General features: G+C 40.4%; 1 protein-coding gene and 1 pseudogene across 1 annotated transcript; both read right to left on the bottom strand.

Annotated features, from left to right (window-relative positions):
• Positions 1 to 303: 303 nt before the first annotated feature.
• On the bottom strand, positions 304 to 2666 carry LOC117089860 (annotated as a pseudogene).
• Positions 2667 to 7001: 4335 nt separating this feature from the next.
• On the bottom strand, positions 7002 to 12585 carry LOC117089855 (tripartite motif-containing protein 64C). Its single transcript, XM_033221473.1, has 6 exons — positions 12178 to 12585; positions 11545 to 11640; positions 10612 to 10842; positions 9821 to 9843; positions 8771 to 8868; positions 7002 to 7678 (listed from the first exon to the last, which is right to left on the bottom strand). Exons 1-6 carry the CDS (start codon positions 12583 to 12585, stop codon positions 7185 to 7187), a joined length of 1350 nt encoding a protein of 449 aa, XP_033077364.1. The 3' UTR covers positions 7002 to 7184.
• Positions 12586 to 21233: the final 8648 nt, after the last annotated feature.

Raw genomic sequence — 21233 nt, 5'->3', positions numbered from 1 at the left:
GGAGTGCAATGGCACGATCTTGGCTCACTGCCACCTCTGCCTCTGGGTTCAAGCGACTCTCCTGACTCAGCCTACGGAGTAATTGGGATTACAGGCATGTGCCACCATTCTCGGCTAATTTTGTATTTTTAGTAGAGATGGGGTTTCTTCATTTTGGTCAGGCTAGTCTCAAACTCCCAACCTCAGGTCATCCGCCAGCCTCAGCCTCCCAGAGGGCTGGGATTACAGGGGTGAGCCACCGCGCCTGTCCTAATGAATTGATTTTTTAAAAAATGTTAATTGAGGTCCTCTAAAGGTAGCCTTTTAGGCAACATGCCCACTGGGTGTACTGATTCGTAGGGTGGCTGGTGTCAGGCGAATCGATGTGGCCCCCCAGCCCCCTCCTGGGAGCATCCTAGACACAGCATGGAAATGCACCCGGCCCGGTGGTCCCGGGAGCGGCCGTGGTGCCCAGACCCGCGGTCTCGCCCTGCCCTGGAACCCCATGTCAAGCACCCGCGGACTCTCACGTCCTCTTTTACAGGGCAGCGGGCGCTTCTCCTGCACCTTGGCCTTGCGCTTCTTCTAGGCCTCCTCCGCCTCGCGTTTCTCCTCCTTGGCCACCTTGTAAGGCCACTTTGGTATCCGCAGGTGGCCGCTGTCCTTTGTGCTGTCCTTCCGCGCCAGTCTCTCGTGGTTGGAAGGTGGGCGCTGGCGCCTTGGTGAGGCTGACCTGGGGCACCACCACGCCACGCCGGCCACAAGCTGCTCTGCTGAAAGCCCTGCAGGGGCAGAGGCTGGCCTTCCGCGGGGCGGGGGTGGCGGAGCCCCAGGACCCCAGCAGCGGGGCAGGTGGGAGGCTGGCTCTTGCGGAGCCCTCCAGGGAGCCCAAAGCCGCTGGGCCGGGCCGCTTAGGCTGCTCTGCGCCCTGTTTCCCTTCCTCCTGCACCTGCGCCCTCCCCCACCCCCCGCCGCGCCCCCAGAATTTCCTGCACCACCAGCCATCCTCTTCCGCACGCACAGAGTGCTCTCGGGGCACACTGTCTGGCACGCGATGGCCACAGCGGGGCTGTTAGAGGCTGGTGCTCATCCTGACCATGTGGTCCAGAGCGCCCAGGTCCTCCAGGCCACGCACGGAGCGGGGCTTCAGCGCGGACAGCTCGCAGTCCTAGAACTTCTGCAGACAGTTCTTGGAGACCTCGGGCTTCCGCGCCCTCTAGAGGAGCCGAGGCAGCTCAAACTGGTACTTTTCCCTGAACCGCTACAGGCAGGGACGCTCCTGGAGCCTCTGCATGAGGCGGATGTGTAAGTGGCCACTCCTCTGGCGACATCCCACCAAGGGGGCCCCGGGTGGACACCCGCCCCTGCTAGCTCAGGGCTGGGATGCGATCGACCAGGCATGGCGGCTTTCAATCCTAACGCGTCCCTCCGTCAAGGTCAAGACCCGGGACATAGTTCAACAAGTAGTTGGTGATGATAGCGTGCCCTGACTGGGCCAGAACAGCCTCTTTAGTAAAACAGCATAGGAACGTGATGAAACAGATGCTCAGCTCCTTTCTTCATTTTCATTATATTTCCGTGATGCCTCTGTGTCCCTCTGACAACATCTCGCCTGGGATCTGTGACTCTGCGGGTCTTCAGTGCCTACTGAGAAGGGTTCCTGGCCGTCATCAGGCATGAATACCTCAAAGCCCTCTGACCTCGAGGTGGGATCCCTGGGCCAGCGGCATCAACCTCACCAGGAAACCTGTTCTTCTGCTCAATCTTGCGCCCTACCCCAGGCCTATTCAAAGCAAGACTCCAGGGGCAGGGCCTGGCAGCCTGTGTTTCCACCAGATCTGTGTTAAAGCTCAAATGAACCAGCCCAGGTGATGCTGATGCAGGAAGCACAAGGCTGAGAGGCAGTGTCTAAGGCAACTGTGCCTATGGGGCCAGGGGCAGCCGCTGCCTGTGCAGCTATGATTAGGGCTGCATTCCCCTCCCTGTCCTGTTAGTTGACCTCAGTGTGGGAGCACTCATCTAAGGCCATCAGGGTATATCCACAAAGCCGTGGTAGCAGACGACATTAAGGCTGGTCCAGCCATTGTGGTCAGTCTCCTGCGCCTTCTCAACGCTCACCCCACGCCACACCAGCCTCCACAGCAGCCCCACGCCTCCTGAACGCCCTCCGGGACCCTCTCCACGCCCTCGATGCCGTGCCCCTCCTCATCCTGGAACGGGTAGAAACAATTGTCTTGCTGGGGGCAGTGGCTCACGCCTGTAATCCCAGAACTTTGGGAGGCCAAAGAGGGTGGATCACGAGGTCAGGCGATCATCCTGGCTAACACAGTGAAACCCTGTCTCTACTAAAAATACAAAAAATTGGCCAACTACAGCGGGCGCCTGTAGTTCCAGCTATTCTGGTTGCTAAGGCAGGAGAATGGCATGAACCCGCGAGGCGGAGCTTGCAGTGAGCAGAGATCATGCCGCTGCACTCCAGCCTGGGTGACAAGCAAGATTCCCTCAAAAAAAAAAAAAAAAAAAAATTGTCGTCAGAGGCGATGCTGCGGGTGGGTGTCGGGCAGACTGGAGAAGTCCTGGAACTCTTTGTAGTAAGCGCGATCCTCCTCGACCTGTGCGCCTATGGGTGGGGACGGCATGCAGAGCGCCTTGCCACCCTGCGGCCGGGTCCCAGCCAGCAGCACCATTCAGGCTGCCGGAGGCGTGGACGGGGGTTCAGGGCACCGTCAGGGAGAGCCAGTCGCGCACGCCAAGCTCCCTGCTTCTCGCTTTTGCGTCCCCAGAGAAGCCCTAGCCCTACCTCATATAGCTGGCCTAGATATATACAGATTTATTAATTGTAGAAGAAAGAATTATACCTTCCAGGTAAAATGGCTACATAAAATAATGAGTTGATGTTTTTGAGACAAATTCTCACTCTGTCACCCAGGCTGGAGTGCAATAGCACAATCAGAACTCACTGCAGTCTTATACTCGTGGACTCAAGCAATCCTTCCCACTCAGCCTCCTGAGTAGCTGGGATAACAGGTGCACACCACCATGCAAGGCTAATTTTCTTTTTATTTTTTGGTAGAGATAAGGTCTTACTATGTTGCCTAGGCTGATCTCAAACTTCTGGCCTCAAATGATTTTTCTGCCTTGGCCTCCGAAAGCACTGGGATTATAAGTAGGGCCACTGTCACCAGCATTATATCAATTTTTTTTTAATACAGATAGCTTCCCAACTAAAAATATTTTATTAGACTTAAGTCAGAAAAGCAGTGTTATTACTGACCCAGTCTTCCCTTATTTTCAGCTTATGTGCAATAACGAAATTACATTTATTTTTTAATTTGTTTTATTTTATATTTTCAAGATACACAATATGTTGTTTTGAGATACATATACATAATGAAATGATTACTATAATGAAGAAAATTAACAAATCTATCGTATCACTTAGCTGTACTTCTTTTTTATGATAAGAACATCAAAAATCTAGTCCCTCAGAATATTTCCCCAAAACAATACAAGATTATCGAATATACCTACAGGTTGTACATCAGATTCATTTATTCTACATTACTGCGCCTTTACAACTTTTGTCCTTTGTTTACCTAATTTCTTCCCATCAATGTAGCCACCTTTTTTTAATGTATTGAACTTTTAAAAATAGATTTCAAACATGAGTGGGGCCATGAAGTATTTTTCTCTGTGTGTCTGTCTTATTTCACTGGAGAAAACTGCCATTTACATATCTCCTACATTTAGTACAGAAATAGAGTGCTAGTCAAGAATATGTCTGTTTTGTTAGATTATTTTTTCCAAGTTATCCTCTTTATCAATGTTTTTTGTACCATAAAAGAGTCAAAATTCTTGTATTACAAATATCTGTACCCAGGCTATTGATAAATAACTTTTTTTTTTTTTTTTTGAGATGATGTGATCATGTCTTGCTCTGTGGCCCAGGCTGGAGTGCAGTGATGCGATCTCTGCTCACTGCAAGCTCCGCCTCCCAGGTTCACACCATTCTCCTGCCTCAGCCTCCTGACTAGCTGGGACTACAGGCACCCACCACCATGCCCGGCTATTTTTTTTTTGTATTTTTAGTAGAGATGGAGTTTCACCATGTTGGCCAGGGTGATCTCGATCTCCTGACCTCATGATCCATCCACCTCGGCTTCCCAAAGTGCTGAGATTACAGGCATGAGTCACCGCGCCCTGCAGATAAATAACTTCTTTTAGGGATAAAAAACTCAGGAAGTTCAAGATTTCTGGATAAATGATTGACAATGTTCTTAGTGGTCTCTCTTTGATTTATTTCAATTGTAAGTAATTCTTGGTGACAGTCTAACATAAATTCTGACAGGTGAAGAGAATAAAAAACTAAAGTATCTCTAGGAGAATCAATAGAATATGATTATCTTGGTTAAATGGCTAAGAAAGTATGCTAAATAGACACAAACACTTTTTCATCTTCCAAAATCAGAGTCAAATACTAAATGATCGTAAGGTAGCTAATTCTGTCTTTCTGCAAAAGTGAATCTGAGCTAAATTAGAAGAATGTCAGGAATAAATTTTTTCTTGAAAACTAGGAACAACTAATGTAATTAAATTATGAGGCATTGACTGTACATAGAGTTTTAGCATCAACAGAAAAGCTCACAAAACATAGGTGAAAATCAAAAAGGTGTGCTGGGTTGGAACACTAAGGTGAATAATTTTATCATCTCAGATCACTTAGAAAAAAGCAGCGAGTCCAAAAGATGCTGGTGAGAAGCTTTCTCTCTGCTAATCCCTAATGTTCTGCAATAAACATGTGGAGGCAGAAGTGAGAGAGATTATTATAAAGTCTATGTGGTATAGAGTGAAGGAATAAGAGAACATTTCTGATAAGTATTTTCAAAATTTGGAGAATCATTCCTATCTAAATCATAAGGGACTAAAATACAAGTAAGATGTTTCTTGCCACATAACCCTCAGCTAGTCAGGCTCTGAAAAGGACAACACTGGCCACTTTGACAGTGGTAAAACGCAGGGTTTACTCACTCTGGAATACTAAGGACTGGTGATAACCTTAAGCAGCACCTTATCTCTTTGGTTGAGGTTCTGCTTTGTTTCATTGAACAAATCTCTTGGGTTATTTTCTGTTGTGCCAGTCATTTCATTTGTTTTCTGAATCAAATGATGAGAATAAACATTGTTTTGAATGTTAACAGCATTACCAGATATATCTTACAACTTGGTGTGCCATGTGCCTAATTTTGAACCTATAGGATGGGAATAAAAGCATTGTGAAAAACACCAGGTGATTTCCTTATAGCCGAATACTCTTGTCCCTCCTGCTTTTCTTTTGGCTTTCCTGCTGCATGGGTCATGGCAATAAATGGGAGTTTTCTGCACACAGAGAAAAAATTCACTTGTTGAAGATGTTAGTCTTCTTCTTGACCAAACTCCTTGGTACAAACATGTGAGAGCAATGCACCTTCTGAATCATGTCAAATTTGTGGTCTTTGTTAAAGCAGGTAAGCTGGTGCCTTAGGAGACGTAGCCATCACATTCTATTATAGAATTTTCCATTCTGTATCATCTGAATTCTTATTTAAAATTTAAACTAATGTTGTTCTTTCTACTGCATGAGAATATTTATACCACTTTATGCTTAGTAAGTAATTAAACGTATACGTCAGTTAAAATCAGGACAGTCTCCTTTATTCTAAGTCCTGTTCCTGTTCCCCATCATCTTATATAGGAACCTTCCTCTTTCAATGGTTTATATTAAAAAACTTAAGAAAATTGAAATCAACCCTATAAAAATTATGCTACAATTATTTTAAACCCTAACGTAACAGTATTATCTTTGATATGAATCTGAAAATCAATTTATTTCTTATCTTTTGATAGATATTCATTAGTATGTTCTATCCTATTTTGTTACTTGCATTTTGGAAAAGTTTCTTTTTTTTTTTTTTTTTTTTTGAGACGGAGTCTCGCTCTGTCCACCTGGCTGGAGGGCAGTGGCGCAATCTCGGCTCACTGCAAGCTCCGCCTCCCGGGTTCCCGCCATTCTCCTGCCTCAGCCTCCTGAGTAGCTGGGACTATAGGCGCCCGCCACCTCGCCCGGCTAATTTTTTGTATTTTTAGTAGAGACGGGGTTTCACCGTGGTCTCGATTTCCTGACCTTGTGATCCGCCCGCCTCGGCCTCCCAAACTGCTGGGATTACAGGCGTGAGCCACCGTGCCCGGCCGGAAAAGTTTCTTAATGTTAGAATAGTATTACATAACTCCTCTACTTATCCATTTATTCATTTTATTTATTGTGTAATCTATTCTAAAAATTGCATTGGATAATGGTAATATATTAGCAAAGAAGACAAATAGTGCCATTACCCCCTTGGAATTTTCAATCTGGTAGTAATAAGAATAAGAGTTTTCTGAATATTATAATCTGATATAATATACTCAGAGAAGATGTAATAGCAGAACAACCTAGCACTGAGAAACTGTTGTATGAGCTGAAATGTGATTAATAACTAGGATGTTGAGAAATAGTAAAGTCTGTGAGGTCAACTTAACTTGGTCAGACTTAAAAAGAAAATAAGCACTCTACTTTATTCTTTGTAAGATAAGATATCCACTGCTTAATTTTTCTACCCCAACCTGGTTCAAATATACAAGTAAGACAAACGGTTTACAGTGTGTACAAACTGAAAACATAATCGCTGAAAAAGAAATCAGATTTAAAAATAATTTTATTGTATGATTTTATTTACCTGAATGCAAAAACATAAAAAGTAGATTAAGTGTTACGAAGGCATGGGGGAGGGTGAATGGAGAATAAATGTTAATGGGTATTGGGATACTTCTGGAAGTGATAAAAGTGCCCAGGCAGTAGAGAGTTCTAATGGCTGCACAAGTGTAATATACTAAATTCTCTGAATTAAATACATTAGAACATGACTTTCACGGTAAGTGAATGAATCTCAACAAAACTTGTACAAGAAAAGCCATTATTGATGTTCTAGTAAAGATTTCACAAAAACTTATTAATTAAAATAATTTAATTAACAAATGTACACATTCAAGGTGTTTATCCCATGTATAACCATAAAGTCATTACATTCCGTGAAGTTACAATGAGCTCACAGGCTCTCACACATCGGGTCTCAGCACACTATTTGCATCATATATGGGGGGTCACAATAAATCATCATGAAACCAACTTTTCATGTACAACCAAAGCAAAAGAAAGGCCTCAGAGGGGAAGAGAAGGAGGAAGGAGGAAAACCATAGATAAGAGAACCTTTAGAAACATCAAAAAAACTCACAGATCCATTATCATAATCCAGAAACACCCCAACCCGACCCAGAGGCCTTTGCACATGCTGAATTAAAGGTGGAGAGTTGGTGGAGAGACTATAGTCATTGCTCCTCTTTGAGGAAATTAACAAAAATGTTTCATCAGAATCAATAACGATATTGGTATCTGCTGTCCCGGAATCTCTACAGACTCCCAGAATCCAGGTGGAAGAGTGGGTCACATCCACTTCCCAGTAATGCCTGCCGGAGGTGAATGCTTGCGCTCCCCATACAGCAAAGCTCTCCACTCCCTGGGGATCCATGGGTGCACTGCGATGGTCATCTCCAAATATCACATGTCTCACATCCTCAGAAAGGCTTATATAGCAAGGAGTCATTTCCATGCTCAGAGCATTATCCACTGACAAGGAAAAAATATTATATTAGTGAGTGCTATGAGGGACAGAGGCTCTGTGGCCCAATTATTCACTTCATTTGCTCTTCTTCCAAGAAAATACAGAAAAGAGGAAGCCAAGAGAGTTCAGCGCCATGCATCCATGAAGATGAAATGTCATTACAACTCTACAGCACATACAATTATGTATCATTCCTTAAATAATGGAGAAAAAATGTGACCATATCACTGGGCGAAGTAATGATTTAATGTCTACCTCTGCACAGTTTCTTTCAGGACATATCTAAAATGTTTTTTTTTCTTTAATAGAAAATCTTCTTGTATTATTTGTCTTTAAGATCATCAACAGGTAGACATCACTTTGCAGTGATGTGAGTATTTATTGGAATGTAAGTTATGCCTGTTATAATCTCAAACCTCAAAAATTTGGTAGACATTAACACGCGTAAAGTTGATAAGTTTCTGAAAGGAATACTCTGGCTTTACAATATCTCTTTAGTTCCTGATTCAATCTACTCTTGGTTCCTGCCGTCTGCTACCTAGACCTGCTCTCTTGAATGGAGCTAACATGCTTAGGCCATGTTCACAGATCTCTCCCCTTTCAGTTGTTACGTATCTGATGGCATTAAAATTGTCCTGCTTATGGATATTTTAGTCATTTTTTTAATCAAAATGCTCTGATTTTGTAAATAATAAAGGTTACTTGTAGAATGCATGTAAATGCACATAGAATAGAACCAATTAAAAACCATTATGCCAAATCTAACCCGCAAAATTGAATTAAATTGAATAAACACGAAATACTGATGCCACAGTGACAACGAGTGTCTCCATAACTACATGACCTGAATACTCTTTGTCCTCTTTTTCTGCAGACAAAGTATGTACATTGCTTTACATTTTCATCAAACTCTAACTCAGGAAATTGAGTTTTGCTCTTTGTAGTATTACTATGCATGTGGAGAAGATGCACATGTTTTGGAAAACTATGTATTACCTACATGTCAAAAATTATAAAACTTAAATGGGAAAAGCCTTGACCAAGGGATCCAATAAGGAAATGATTTGAGGCTGGACTGCCAAGCAGCTGGCTCTTACCTCTGAAGTTGTTGAGCATGTCTAGGACTCCAGTTATGCGCCATGAAGTGAGCTCCGGGTTCACTGGCTGGGACTTTTGCATCTGTGCCAAATCAGCCCTGCAAAAAAAACAGTCTCAGTTATATTTCCAGGCCCAGAGCTAATCACACAGTCATACAAAGATATCATATTTTCATATAAGATGTTTCCTCAGAATTCTGCCAGTTTTGGTTAACTGCATGTACATTTTGTTCCACACTTTAGGAGCCATACAAATGATACTTTTTCTGAATTTTATTGCATAAAAACCCAATTTCCCCAGATATGTTGTTTTCAGACATTACACAACTTCTGAAGTCATTAAACGACATTGCATCCCTCTGCCCATCACACCCCTTGAGGGTATGCAAAAATCCTGAAAATATTTCAAAGAGCAAAAATCTCAGACAAAAATCTTTGGGACCTCAGCCCATAACTGTCACTAATGCTAGTCAGTGTCTAACATAGAATATGCACTGAGACAAAAAGCTTTAATCTTTGAGCAAAACAAAGGAGTCTAATTCCAGCCTGAGAACCCTGCTGCTGAAGGTCCTGAGGCAACCATTTTCCTGAGGTCTGTCCTAGAACTGGGTATATTGTGATGGAGCAGGTCCTGGTCATTGATGCTTTTAGGAACAAAACTTTCCTCCTCAGCCCACCCAGAGGGAATCTCTCTCCTCCCTCTGTCTTTTTTTTTTTTTTTTTAACCTCCCACCCCTCTACAGTAGAAGACACCTCTATGATTCCTCAGAAAAATTTTGTATTAAGATCTGTGGGGCAGGGCTGGACAGGCTGGATGGAATGAGAAGAACAAACTTCAGAATGGCAAATTGTTTTTATGTATATTTGAATTCATACAAATTTTAAGATGAAAACTTTCCAGACCAAAGAGAAGAAGAACTCAGGCCCTCTTTTGAAACAAAACTGGAAATAGCTACTCAGAATGATATTAGTACCTCAAAATGTATACATCCCCTTCATTCACAAGAGAATGAACTTTTCAGAAATAGCATTTTTTTAGTGTAAACTCACCTTGCCGATACATTTCTCACATCCTGCAAAAAATAAAAGATAATGTTAATTATGAGAGATTTTTCCTTCTGCGTATTTTCTCCTACTCTTGTTTCTTTCTGTTTTACTGTTTTACAAATGTGAATCTCTTTATTCCCCTCTAAGGAATCATTCTAGGCTACGTTAATAACAGAACCTCAACTAAACAATGAAAGGCTCCATTAGTGGGCATGAAGAAGACAGGAGCTGAGCAAGAGATGGTGGAGTAAAGCAAGGATATCTAGGCTTCCAGTGTCATTCATTTCCTCATCTTATCCCAAGGGAAGGTCTGACCACCCATGACAACTACTAAAACAAAGCAGAACCATATGAGAAGCAGAGTGCAGGGACATTGATGAGCAACTTTCACAAACCTTGCCTAGGCAAGGGGAAACCCTCAATGTCTTCAGCTAATTACTCTTGTATGGGACATCAGAGAGTGAGGAGGAACTAGGGCATATAAATGGAGTATTACTAACCTTCCCCTGGCCTAGAGTTCTAATGATTTTAGATGATCTCTCTGTGTGAATAGTACTCCAAATTATATTGAAGAGAATTTTGTTATATGTGATCTGCTAAAATGGTAAACATTTCCCAAAGATTATCAAAGTATGCAGTAATAAGTGACTGGACAAAGGTAATGTAATGGTGGGAGTCAGACAGCATGTGTCACTTAGCTTAGAGCAGTGACATATGCAGGTGACATCTGCATGTCCTGGCAGCAATGTCCAACAAGGGTTTCCTGTCTCTGAAGATGGACCCTCCCTCCTCACCTGGAGCAGCTCCACGTCAGGCATGTGGCACATCTCCCACAGCTCTCTGTACATGTCTTTCATCCTTTCTAAATGTTGGGTCATTCTCACTTGACTGTCTTGTAGTTGTTGGAAAAGCTCTTTTGCTTCTCTTTCCAGTGCCTGCAGATGCAGTTGCTCCTCCTCATCGAGAAATATATGCATCTTTTGATATTGAATAGTGATTATCACCTTCCTTAATGACACGTAGTCCTACAGAGATGTTTGGTTAAAAGAATTACATGTTCTCACTCTCAATAGAAAACTTCAAATAATTATATGCTGGGTGTAATCAAGCAATTTGTAAACTTTCTGCCTCACTCTTGCAAAGAGTCTTGAATATTTGGTGTTTTTTTTCTGTCTATCTTTTTCAATATTCCTATTCTCTCTCCCCTTTTAAATCAAAACCTATATAAAGACTTCTGGTTTCTGTCACTGTGGTGCTTCTTTACAGTTCTTACTGAGTCAATTATTTCCTCTATTTATGTCTCTTTTAGGATTTTTCCATATCTGATTCGCCTAAATGTTAAAGAACATTTAGCCATACAACATATTGTGCTTTTTTTCTTTTTTACTTTTACCATAGTTTTACTCTATATACTCTTCTATTTCTGTCCTCTTCCTCACACCCAGTCTTAGCGAAATGTTGTCTCATCTCCAGTGTCTGAAAAGGTTTATACCAACCTCCAAATTTGACTAGAATGCATATCATGTTATTTATCCAATATACTAGAATTAATTTGGCTAGCTTGTGTGGGCTGCTCTCTTTGCGATTCCTATTATATCAATTGAAATAACTACATTTTCTTGGAATGAAATCACTATCTTTTCACTGGTAGTTTGAATTTAGCTAAAAAGTATAAACCAACATTATGTTTATTTGCATAAAAATAAAGGAAATACTTTCATTCTTACCACTAACGAACGAAATTTTCTAGTTTCCTGATTTAGATTATTTTGTGTCTCTTGATTGATTTTCCATAAATAGTCCATTTCCTTTATAAGTTTCTCCTGCAAAAGAAGCAAGAAGCTTAGTAATAATGAAGACAGTATACTAGATTTCATTCCCTTATCAATTAAATGAAAAGGCTGTAATTGAAAGAAACAAAAACTCAAGTTAGAGTGGAATGGCCAGATTTTACCATGTTAAACAAATTTGGTTCTAATAATTTAGATGTGAAAAGTCATAGATATATAATAGAGAGTTTTAAGGGACCCTTCAAATAATATCATCAATTTTCTGAGAAACTGGCTTTATATAAAATGACTTTGAAAAGTGTTCTTGGTGCTGGTCACCTGTTCCACAGCTCCATTCTATACATTCGAACAATGTTTCTAAGGAAAGCTCCTTTAGTGAAGTCTCAACACAGCTATGATTAGAGTGCCAAATTAGTCAGCAACATTGAAAGGACACATTTATGTGTTATGATTGACATGGAATAATCGCCACCTCCACCATCTACATTCTCATCACCATCATTGCATTGGCCCTCATCATTCTTATTTGGGACTCTATACATATCAAACTGCCTTACAGGCATCACATACCCTGCATTCCTCAGCAGCCCATCCTATTGGACTGTGGCTGTGAGCCATGTGATCTGGTGACTCAGAGCAGGGCCCACAGAGCAATTGCTTGTCAACCTCACAGAAGAGCTCCTTAGTCTCCTCATGGAGCACACAGATATTGTGTGAGTTGTTGATGTTCTGAGGTCTGGTCTGTCTGGCTAGGGAAGCCAGCTTTTTCAGTGCCGCATTGGTGTTGAAGTCGGGCTTCGCTGAGATTTCTCTGCACTCAGGGCAGCGCATTGGTGCTCTGCCTTCTTCCCAACAGAGGCAGAGGCAGGGCCTGCAAAAGCTGTGCCCACAGTCAATGGTGACTGGGTCTATGAAGAAGTTCGTGCAAATGGAGCAAATGAGCTCATTCTGGAAGGCTTGCAGGGTGTCTGAATCCATATCTCTGAAAATTTTTAAAAAGGTGAGAATTTCTTTTTCTTATTTTTATTTGCCTGATGAAAAGGGAAAAAAGGCCAATGGATTATTTTCCTTATCTACTTGAGGTCTGTCCAATATGTCTAATAAGTTAGCTCCAGTACAAACTGAGACATAGTAAATGCAAACAGGCTGGATTTATAAAGTTTTCCCTCAATAGCCATTGAAGATTGGGTCCAGGACTCCCTAATATACCAAGATCCTAAGATGTTCCGGGCTCTTATTAATAAATGATGTGGGATTTTTATGTTAACTAAACCTATCCTCCTGAATACTTTATGTCTAGATTACTTTGAATGCCTAATACAATGTAAATGCTGTATAAATACTTGTAATGCCATACTGTTTAGGAACAGCAAGAAGATTGTTAAAAATATGTACATGTTTGGCAGAGCGCAGTTGCTCATGCCTGTAATCCCAAGATGGAAAGGTCATAAGGTCAGGAGACCGAGACCATCCTGGCTAACATGGTGATACCCCGTTTCTATTAAAAATGCAAAAAATTAACCGGGCGTGGTGGCACGTGCCTGTAGTCCCAGCTATTCAGGAGGCTGATGCAGGAGAATTGCCTGAACCCAGGAGATAGAGGTTGTAGTGAGCCGAGATGATGCCACTGCACTCCAGCATGGGTAATAGAGTGAGACTCTGTCTCACAAAAAAAAAAAAAAAAAAAGGATATGTTATTCAGTACAGCTGCTTTTTTCTTCCTGTAAATATTTTTTTCTGTGATTAGTTGAATCCATGGGTATGAAACTTATGGATATGAACAACCAACTGTGATTCAAATGAGAAAATGAGATGAGAGCCCTCATGGTATTTTTGTTAAACAAGCCATGCTCTCAATCATTCCCAGTTACTTAGCAAGCTTAAAGCCTGGGTAGACGGTAAAAGCTGAGATGATTTCTCAGTCACTTATATAAGCTGATTCTTATTTCTTAATCTCATTCTTAAGAACATTCTTAATCTCGTTCTGTCTCTGTCATTCTCTCTCAAGGATTCCATGATGATAATATATGAAAGACACTTGGTATCTATGCTATTATTCTATACTCCCTGCCCCCAAACTCACCTATGAAGTTTGCTCACACAATTATAAATGAAGTAGGTTTTATCAAGATTGATTAATCAGAGTGGACTATCAACTCCTAAAATTACCAATCATTAAATTTGTCCTTTTAACTTTAATATCAAAACTCTTCCTTTCAAAACATTAATTGTATATAGTATCTATTATTTTTAATTTAGAAAAATTTTTCCCATAGTCAATTCAGATGATTAGAGAGAACACTGTCACATTCTGAAATAATGAATATTTAAAGTATAATAATTTACAAGAATTAATCAACAATTAATTATCTTCTAAAATAACAATAAAAGTGAAGATATGTATTAGGTTTTCCACTCTACACTAGAAAATCCAGAAATGCAGTTAATGGAAGCATGGCCACCAATTCACCTCTCCTCTTAGTGACTTGGTAGTTGCAGCCTCTTGGGAGCCCTTGTCAGAGCGTTACATCTATTTTCTTTCTTTCTTTCTTTCTTTCTTTCTTTCTTTCTTTCTTTCTTTCTTTCTTTCTTTCTCTTTCTTCCTTCCTTCCTTCCTTCCTTTCTTCCTTTCTTTCTTCCTTTCTCTCCCCTCCTTTTTTTTTTTTTTTTTGTTGTTGTTGAGATGCAGTCTCACTCTGTCACCTGGGCTGGAGTGCAGTGGCGTGATCTCAGCTTACTGCAACTTCTGCCTCCCAGGTTCAAGTAATTCCCTTGCCACAGCCTCCCGAGTAGCTGGTATTACAGCACCCACCACAATGCTAGGATAATTTTTTTGTATTTTAAGTAAAAACGTGGCTTCACCATGTTTGCCAGGCTAGTTTCTAACTCTAGACCTCAAGCGATCTGCCTGCCTTGGCCTCGCAAAGTGCTAGGCTGCAAACATGAGCCATCGTGCCTGGCCAATTAAAACTATTTTCAACAGCTTTCCAATCTAGTCTGCAAACTGCAAATTTTGAAGAGACGCAAATAAGACCTTTGCAACAAGAATTTTCAAAGTAATTCAACTTTTTTTTTTTTTTTTTTTGAGATGGAGTCTCGCTCTGCCGCCCGGGCTGGAGTGCAGTGGCCGGATCTCAGCGCACTTCAGCTCACTGCAAGCTCCGCCTCCCGGGTTCACGCCATTCTCCTGCCTCAGCCTCCCGAGTAGCTGGGACTACAGGCGCCCGCCACCACGCCCAGCTAGTTTTTTGTATTTTTTAGTAGAGACGGGGTTTCACCGTGTTAGCCAGGATAGTCTCGATCTCCTGACCTCGTGATCCACCGGTCTCGGCCTCCCAAAGTGCTGGGATTACAGGCTTGAGCCACCGCGCCCGGCCTAATTCAACATTTTTAGCATTGACTTTGGGGTACATTATAACCATTACTACATGCCCACATTCTAGTGAACATTTTAGGTATCTTATGGGTTCTATCGTTGCATGAAACTATGGAAATATATCCTTTCACACTTAAAAAAATCTAAACATACAGAAAATAGTCCCATAAGAAGAATCAAATAGCAAGGCAACACAAACCAGATGTTACAAATTGAAGATACTTTATATTGATTTTCTGTAAAATCACTAAGACAGTTACCTGTTTGCTTAGAAAAGAACCAAGCATGCTGCCAGGTAAATTTAAAGTATTTTTAAGAGAAGAAGTGAGCATGATGGGTTTACTGCAAATTTTATACTCACAAGGCTACTATGAATGGTCTCAGCCTAGAAGCTCTGTAGATATCCAGATTACAAGTAACTCCTGGTGCTCCAAAGCCCAGCAGCGACAAATCTGGTGGGTCCTCACTGAAGGAAAGAGAAATCTCTGGACAAGCATCCTTTTAAAGGGTATGGGCCCATGAAAGACCACACCCACTTCCTGAGATTGATTAGATTGCATAGAAAGGGATAAATTGGCTGATTAGGTTTATAAAGTATTGAAAACCACACTCGGGAACTCAAAGCTCAACAGACAAGTTTGGAATGAGATGTAAGAAAGTTGACTTAACACAGGTTATTCAAAGAAATATTTTAAGTATAAGAATTATTTCATTAAACATTATCACATGTTAATTTTTTTTTTTTTTTTGAGATGGTATCTCACTCTGTCATCCAGGTTGCAGTGCAATGGCTTGGTCTTGGCTCACTGCAACCTCTGCCTCTCGAGTTCAAGCAATTCTCCTACCTCAGCCTCCCAAGTAGCTGGGATTACAGGCACCCACCACTAAGCCCAGCTAATTTTTGTACTTTTAGTAGAGACGGGAATTCACCATGTTGCTCAGGCTGATCTTGAACTCCTGACCTCAGGTGATCTGCCCAACTTGGCCTCCCAAAGTGCTGGGATTACAGGCGTGAGCCACTGCACTGGGCCACATGCTAATTTTAAAATTTTGTTTCTCACTCTGTTTTAAAATTATAATTGCTTAAGTGCCTAGCCATTATGTATCTGAATATGGTCAAAGATAAAACATTAACTGGGATTACCAGCACATCTGTACTGTGTAACTCTCTTGTTTAAAAAAGTGTAGCAAGGAGCACAATTGTGTTTCACATTATTGTATATATGATGGTTGATAGAACTAGTTGTATCAGCCTGTTTTGCTTATATTTACTATTTTGACTATTTCCTAATGATTGTTTTGATTATTTCCTAATGGATTTACTGCAAATTTTATACTCACAAGGCTACTAAGAATGGTCTCAGTCTAGAAGCTCTGTAGATATCCAGACTACAAGTAACTCCTGGTGCTCCAAAGCTCAGGAGCCACAAATCCGGTGGGTCCTTCCTGTAGGAGAGAGAAATCTCTGGACAAGCGTCCTTTTAAACTGTATGGGACCGTGAAAGACCACACCCACTTTCTGAGATTGATTAGATTGCACAGAAAGGGGTAAATTGACTGATTAGGTTTCTAAAGTATTGAAAACCACACTTGAGAGCCCAAAGCTCAACAGACAAATTGGAATGAGAGGCAAGAAAGTTGACTTAACACAGGTTATTCAAATAAATATTTTAACTATAACAATTATTTCATTAATATTATCACATGCTAATTGGTTTTTGTTTTTTGTTTTTTGTTTTTTGCTTTTTTTGAGATGGTATCTCGCTCTGTAGCCCAGGCTGGAGTGGAATGGCTAGGTCTCGGCTCACTGCAACCACTGCTTCTCGAGTTTAAGTGATTCTCCTGCCTCAGCCTCCCAAGTAGCTGGGATTACAGGCACCCACCACTATGCCCAGCTAATTTTTGTATTTTTAGTAGAGACGGGGTTTCACCATGTTGCTCAGGCTGATCTTGAACTCCTGACCTCAGGTGATCTGCCCACCTCTGCCTCCCAAAGTGCTGGGATTACAAGCGTGAGTCACTGCACCGGGCCACATGCTCACTCTCTTTTAAAATTATAATTGCTTATGTGCCTAACCGTTATTTATCTGAATATGTTCAAAGATAAAACATTAACTGGGATTACCAACACATCTGTACTGTGTAACTCTCTTGTTTAAAAAAGTACAGCAAGGAACTCAATTGTGTTTCACATAATTGTATATATGATGATTGATAGAATTAGTTGTATCAGCCTGTTTTTCTTATTTTTACCATTTTATGACTATTTCATAATGACTGTGTTATATGAAAATAAAATCTGTTTTTTATTCATCCACCTTTTTCAATAATTTAAAACTGATATTTTACATATATATGTACATAACTATCTATAACAATGTTATGTATTCATATTTTTAAAATTATATAATTATTTACACAATAATAATTATTATTATTACTTTTTTTCGAGATGCTGTCTCCCTCTGTCACCCAGGCTGGAGTGCAATGGCATGATCTTGGCTCACTGCAACCTCTGTCTCCCAGGTTCAAGTGATTCTCCTGCCTTAGCCTCCCGAGTATCTGGGATTACAGGTGTCTGCCACCATGACCGGCTAATTTGGGTATTTTTAGTCGAGATAAGGTTTCACCAAGTTGGCCAGGCTGGTCTCGAACTCTTGACATCAGGTGACCGCCCATTTCAGCCTCCCAAAGTGCGGGTATTACAGGCATGAGCCATGGCACCTGCCTGCTCTTTACACAATAATGATGTGTTAATTACCTTTAACAGTGCATGAAAGTTATTTGTAACACAGTTGCCATACTAATAGATTTTGTTGTCGTTTACCATGATTTAATAAATTCATAAATTATCTAATGTTTGGGGATTTAGGTCATTTCTATAAACTGAAACTTACAAACCTTGCTAGAAGTTGAAAAAGTAAAAATCTATATAAAAATCACCATTTATATATTAATACACATTTAAAAATTATAAAATTTATAAAAGCCAGAATATCCTAGGAAAAGATGAAGTGACTGTCTTTTTAATTGGTCCATGGCATTGCAAACTAGTATGTTTTCTGAAGTGTCATTTGATCAGCATTATGCTTCAAAAAATACATCCAGTAAAGTTAGGAAAAGGTAATCATAGATAGTTATATGCAGACTTTTCCAGAAATGTTGTTCTTTGAAAATTACTTCAAACATTTCTTAAAATGTTGCATATTATCTAGCTAAGTGTAGAGCAGAAAGACTTTCTAGCATTCTCACTTCTCAGTAAAAATTCAATTCTATATTTTGTAGACTGCCCTGTATTAGACAGAAATAAACAATAAGCAACTTATGAGATGCATATAAAAGAATAAAAAATAGTTGCAAATTGTATTGTTAGTAGCTGAAAAAGGTATTATCTATTTTACTACAACTCTGTTACCATGCAGGATAGGTAAGAGAGAAAAAGCAGTATTTCCTTGCCTAACAGAAAAATACCCTGTCATTCAAGTGAAAATATCAGACATTTATTGATTACCAACTCTGTGCTAAAAACTGTTCTGAGTGCTTCACATGTTCCAACTTACTTAATTATTACAACAATCCCATGAGATAAATAATATTTTACACTGATTTAAAGATTAAGAAATGTAAGAACAGGAAACTTTAATAATTTGCCCATAGGCATACTCTAATGAAGTAGGAGAGCTAGGGTTTGAAACCAGGCAGTCTCTGAAACCTGTTTTCCTTTCAGTGACATGACATATGTTGCCAAAGTATGTTCCTAAGCCACCAAATTACATACAATATTTTTGGGGGATGCTTCTTGCATGCTGGCAGAATTGATTGAAAATTCACAAATCTTTCAAGTAGTCCATTTTTCTGAATAATAATATGCACACTGTCCCACATCTAACATACTGTCCAACTCTCTAGCAATGACATGAGAAAAAGCCTGTGAGCGTGCTCAGCCAAACCCCATAACAAAGGCATTGTGGAAATCCTAGTGTGCAGTGCAGCTCTTCTTTTCAAAGCACAGAATGTCTCAGAGGGTCTCATATGCACGCTATTCTGATCACTCACAAAATGAGTGTCTACTATGAACTCTCCTTACTGGTAAAGATTGGAGCCAAAATAGTAACAAACCTGCACATTCTGCATATGTATCCTGAAAATTAAATAAATTAAAAAAAAAGTTTAAAAAAAACAAAACAAGACTAAGTCCTTAAGGAGCTCATGGTCTAGTAGTTGATAGAAAGGAAGGGACAGTCATCCTAAAAGTCTTCCTAAAAGAAACAATACCTAAGCTAAAACCCAAAGGATGAGGGTAGTCTTATCTTTTCTGATAGTAAAGTCTATGTGACAGTAGTTATCATGAGAAAAGTATTTCAGGACGTGGCATGGTGGCTCATGCCTGTAATCCCAGCACTTTTGGAGGCTTAGGTGGTTTGACCAGTCAAGCTGAGAAGTTCGAGGTCAGCCTAGGCAACATGATGAGTCTCCATCTCCACAAAAAATAGAAAAATTAGACAGGCATGATGGTGCACGCCTGTAATCTCAGCTACTTGGGAATCTCAGGCTGGACAATTGCCTGAGCCCAGGAGGCAGAGTTTGCATTGAGCCAGGATTGTGCCACTGACTCTCGCCTGGGGGACAGAGTGAGATCCTGTCTCATACACACAAGAGAATATTAGTTCTGTCCTCTTGCTGGCTTGATGTCCTTCCATTACATCTAGGCCAGAATGCTTGCTGAAATGCAAATGTGCCTATATTCCTACCTGCTTAACCTCATTACAGCATTTTGATAAACTACAAGAAAGTAGCTACACTCCTCTCAATGTCTTCCAAAACGTCCTTGATGTATTTGGTGCTCAATGTACGAATTGTTCCTCCCACAAATGCCTTGGATTCTAGTAAGGGTGAGTTCTTTGCATTTCTTTAACTTGCCACAATCATCTATACTTCTATTATTTTGTATAACATGATTACCTTGTCGGTGGAAATATAAATAAGTGAAAGTCGTTTGAATCACTGTGGCATTGCCCAGTAGAATTGATGATCCACAAATTGTATAATCCAGACATTCCACCTATCAGAATATACTGTCAGGAAAGAAAATCTATTGAGTATTTGCATTAGGAGACATCTTCACAAAAATCAAAATACAAAAATCATTCCAAATATACAACAGCAGAAAATGAATAAATATATTTTATGATGCACCATTTATCCAACTTTGGATTATCCACTACAAACTCACTCTTGATTGTTTACATAAATAGATCTGGATCCTTTAAATACTTTTCCTTTGCCACGTGTTATGATGTCAATCTTTGTGAGTAGAAAGCTTTGGAGAGAAATTCCAAAAAAGCGCTTCCAATCTGCTTTGGAAATGACACCTCCAGTGTCTGGCCCGGAGGACATACAGGGATACACCAATGCCCAGATTGTGTAGTTCAGGCTGCTGCTGTAGCACCCACTTCCTGAAGTTCACTGGGGCCCACGAGAACTCAGCAGCCATGAGCTTCTCCTGATACTGTCCTTTTCCAAATTTGCAGTGGAGCCCGTCTGGCATGACATTTCTTCATAAACAGCTTCACCAGTGGCCTGGAAGGCAAGTCTCTGGGGAGCTCTGAAGTGTGGATTTAAAGCAAGTTTTTCAAGAGCAACAGCACAGCGACTTCTAAACATTCAGCGAGGCCGAGGGGTGAGGGGAATCTTCATTGGCTACTCCAACTTCACCCTGGAAACAATGGCAATTCCTCATATGTGCTCACCACATATTATTTAGACTTCCCTTTACATTCTACTAGACAATATGTCCTTGCTCAAATGCTGTTATAATTAATTATTCTTTATATTAACTTTCCCCATTCACATTATTATATGTTTTCTCTTTCTTGATGGACCATGAATCTTACTTTCATTTGAATAAATGCTATCCATCTATCTGTCTATCTACTTACCTATCTATCTATCTGAACACTTAAAGACCAGTGAAAAAAAATCAAGTACCATAAAATTATACATGGTATGACTGTATTTTAAAAAGTTCAAAACTATCTAAAGCCAAACTATGAAACATGTAAATAATATAACCATGAGTGATAAAATTATAAAGAATAACAGAGGGGAAATAAAGATAAACATAAAATTCAAGAAAGTGAAAAAATACAACTGTCATTAGTGCATGGGGAACCCAAAGGTATTGGAAATGTTATTTTCTTAATATGGTTAGTAAGTTCACAGATATTCATTTCATTATTATTTTTCTCTA

The sequence above is a fragment of the Trachypithecus francoisi genome, unplaced genomic scaffold (assembly GCF_009764315.1).
Source record: "Trachypithecus francoisi isolate TF-2019V2 unplaced genomic scaffold, Tfra_2.0 Contig00902, whole genome shotgun sequence".
Classification (NCBI taxonomy): domain Eukaryota; kingdom Metazoa; phylum Chordata; class Mammalia; order Primates; family Cercopithecidae; genus Trachypithecus; species Trachypithecus francoisi.
The sequence above is the reverse complement of the archived record's forward strand: the minus strand, read 5'-3'. Positions and strand labels throughout refer to the sequence as shown.

Coding starts and splice junctions, on each gene's coding strand:
- LOC117089855 (XM_033221473.1), bottom strand. CDS start 12,585: ATGGATTCAGACACCCTGCAAGCCTTCCAGAATGAGCTCATTTGCTCC. Junction 11,641..12,177: donor GGGCTGCTGAGGAATGCAGG/GTATGTGATGCC, acceptor CTTCTTTTGCAG/GAGAAACTTATAAAGGAAAT. Junction 8,869..9,820: donor GTGAGAAATGTATCGGCAAG/GTGAGTTTACAC, acceptor TTTTTTTTGCAG/GGCTGATTTGGCACAGATGC.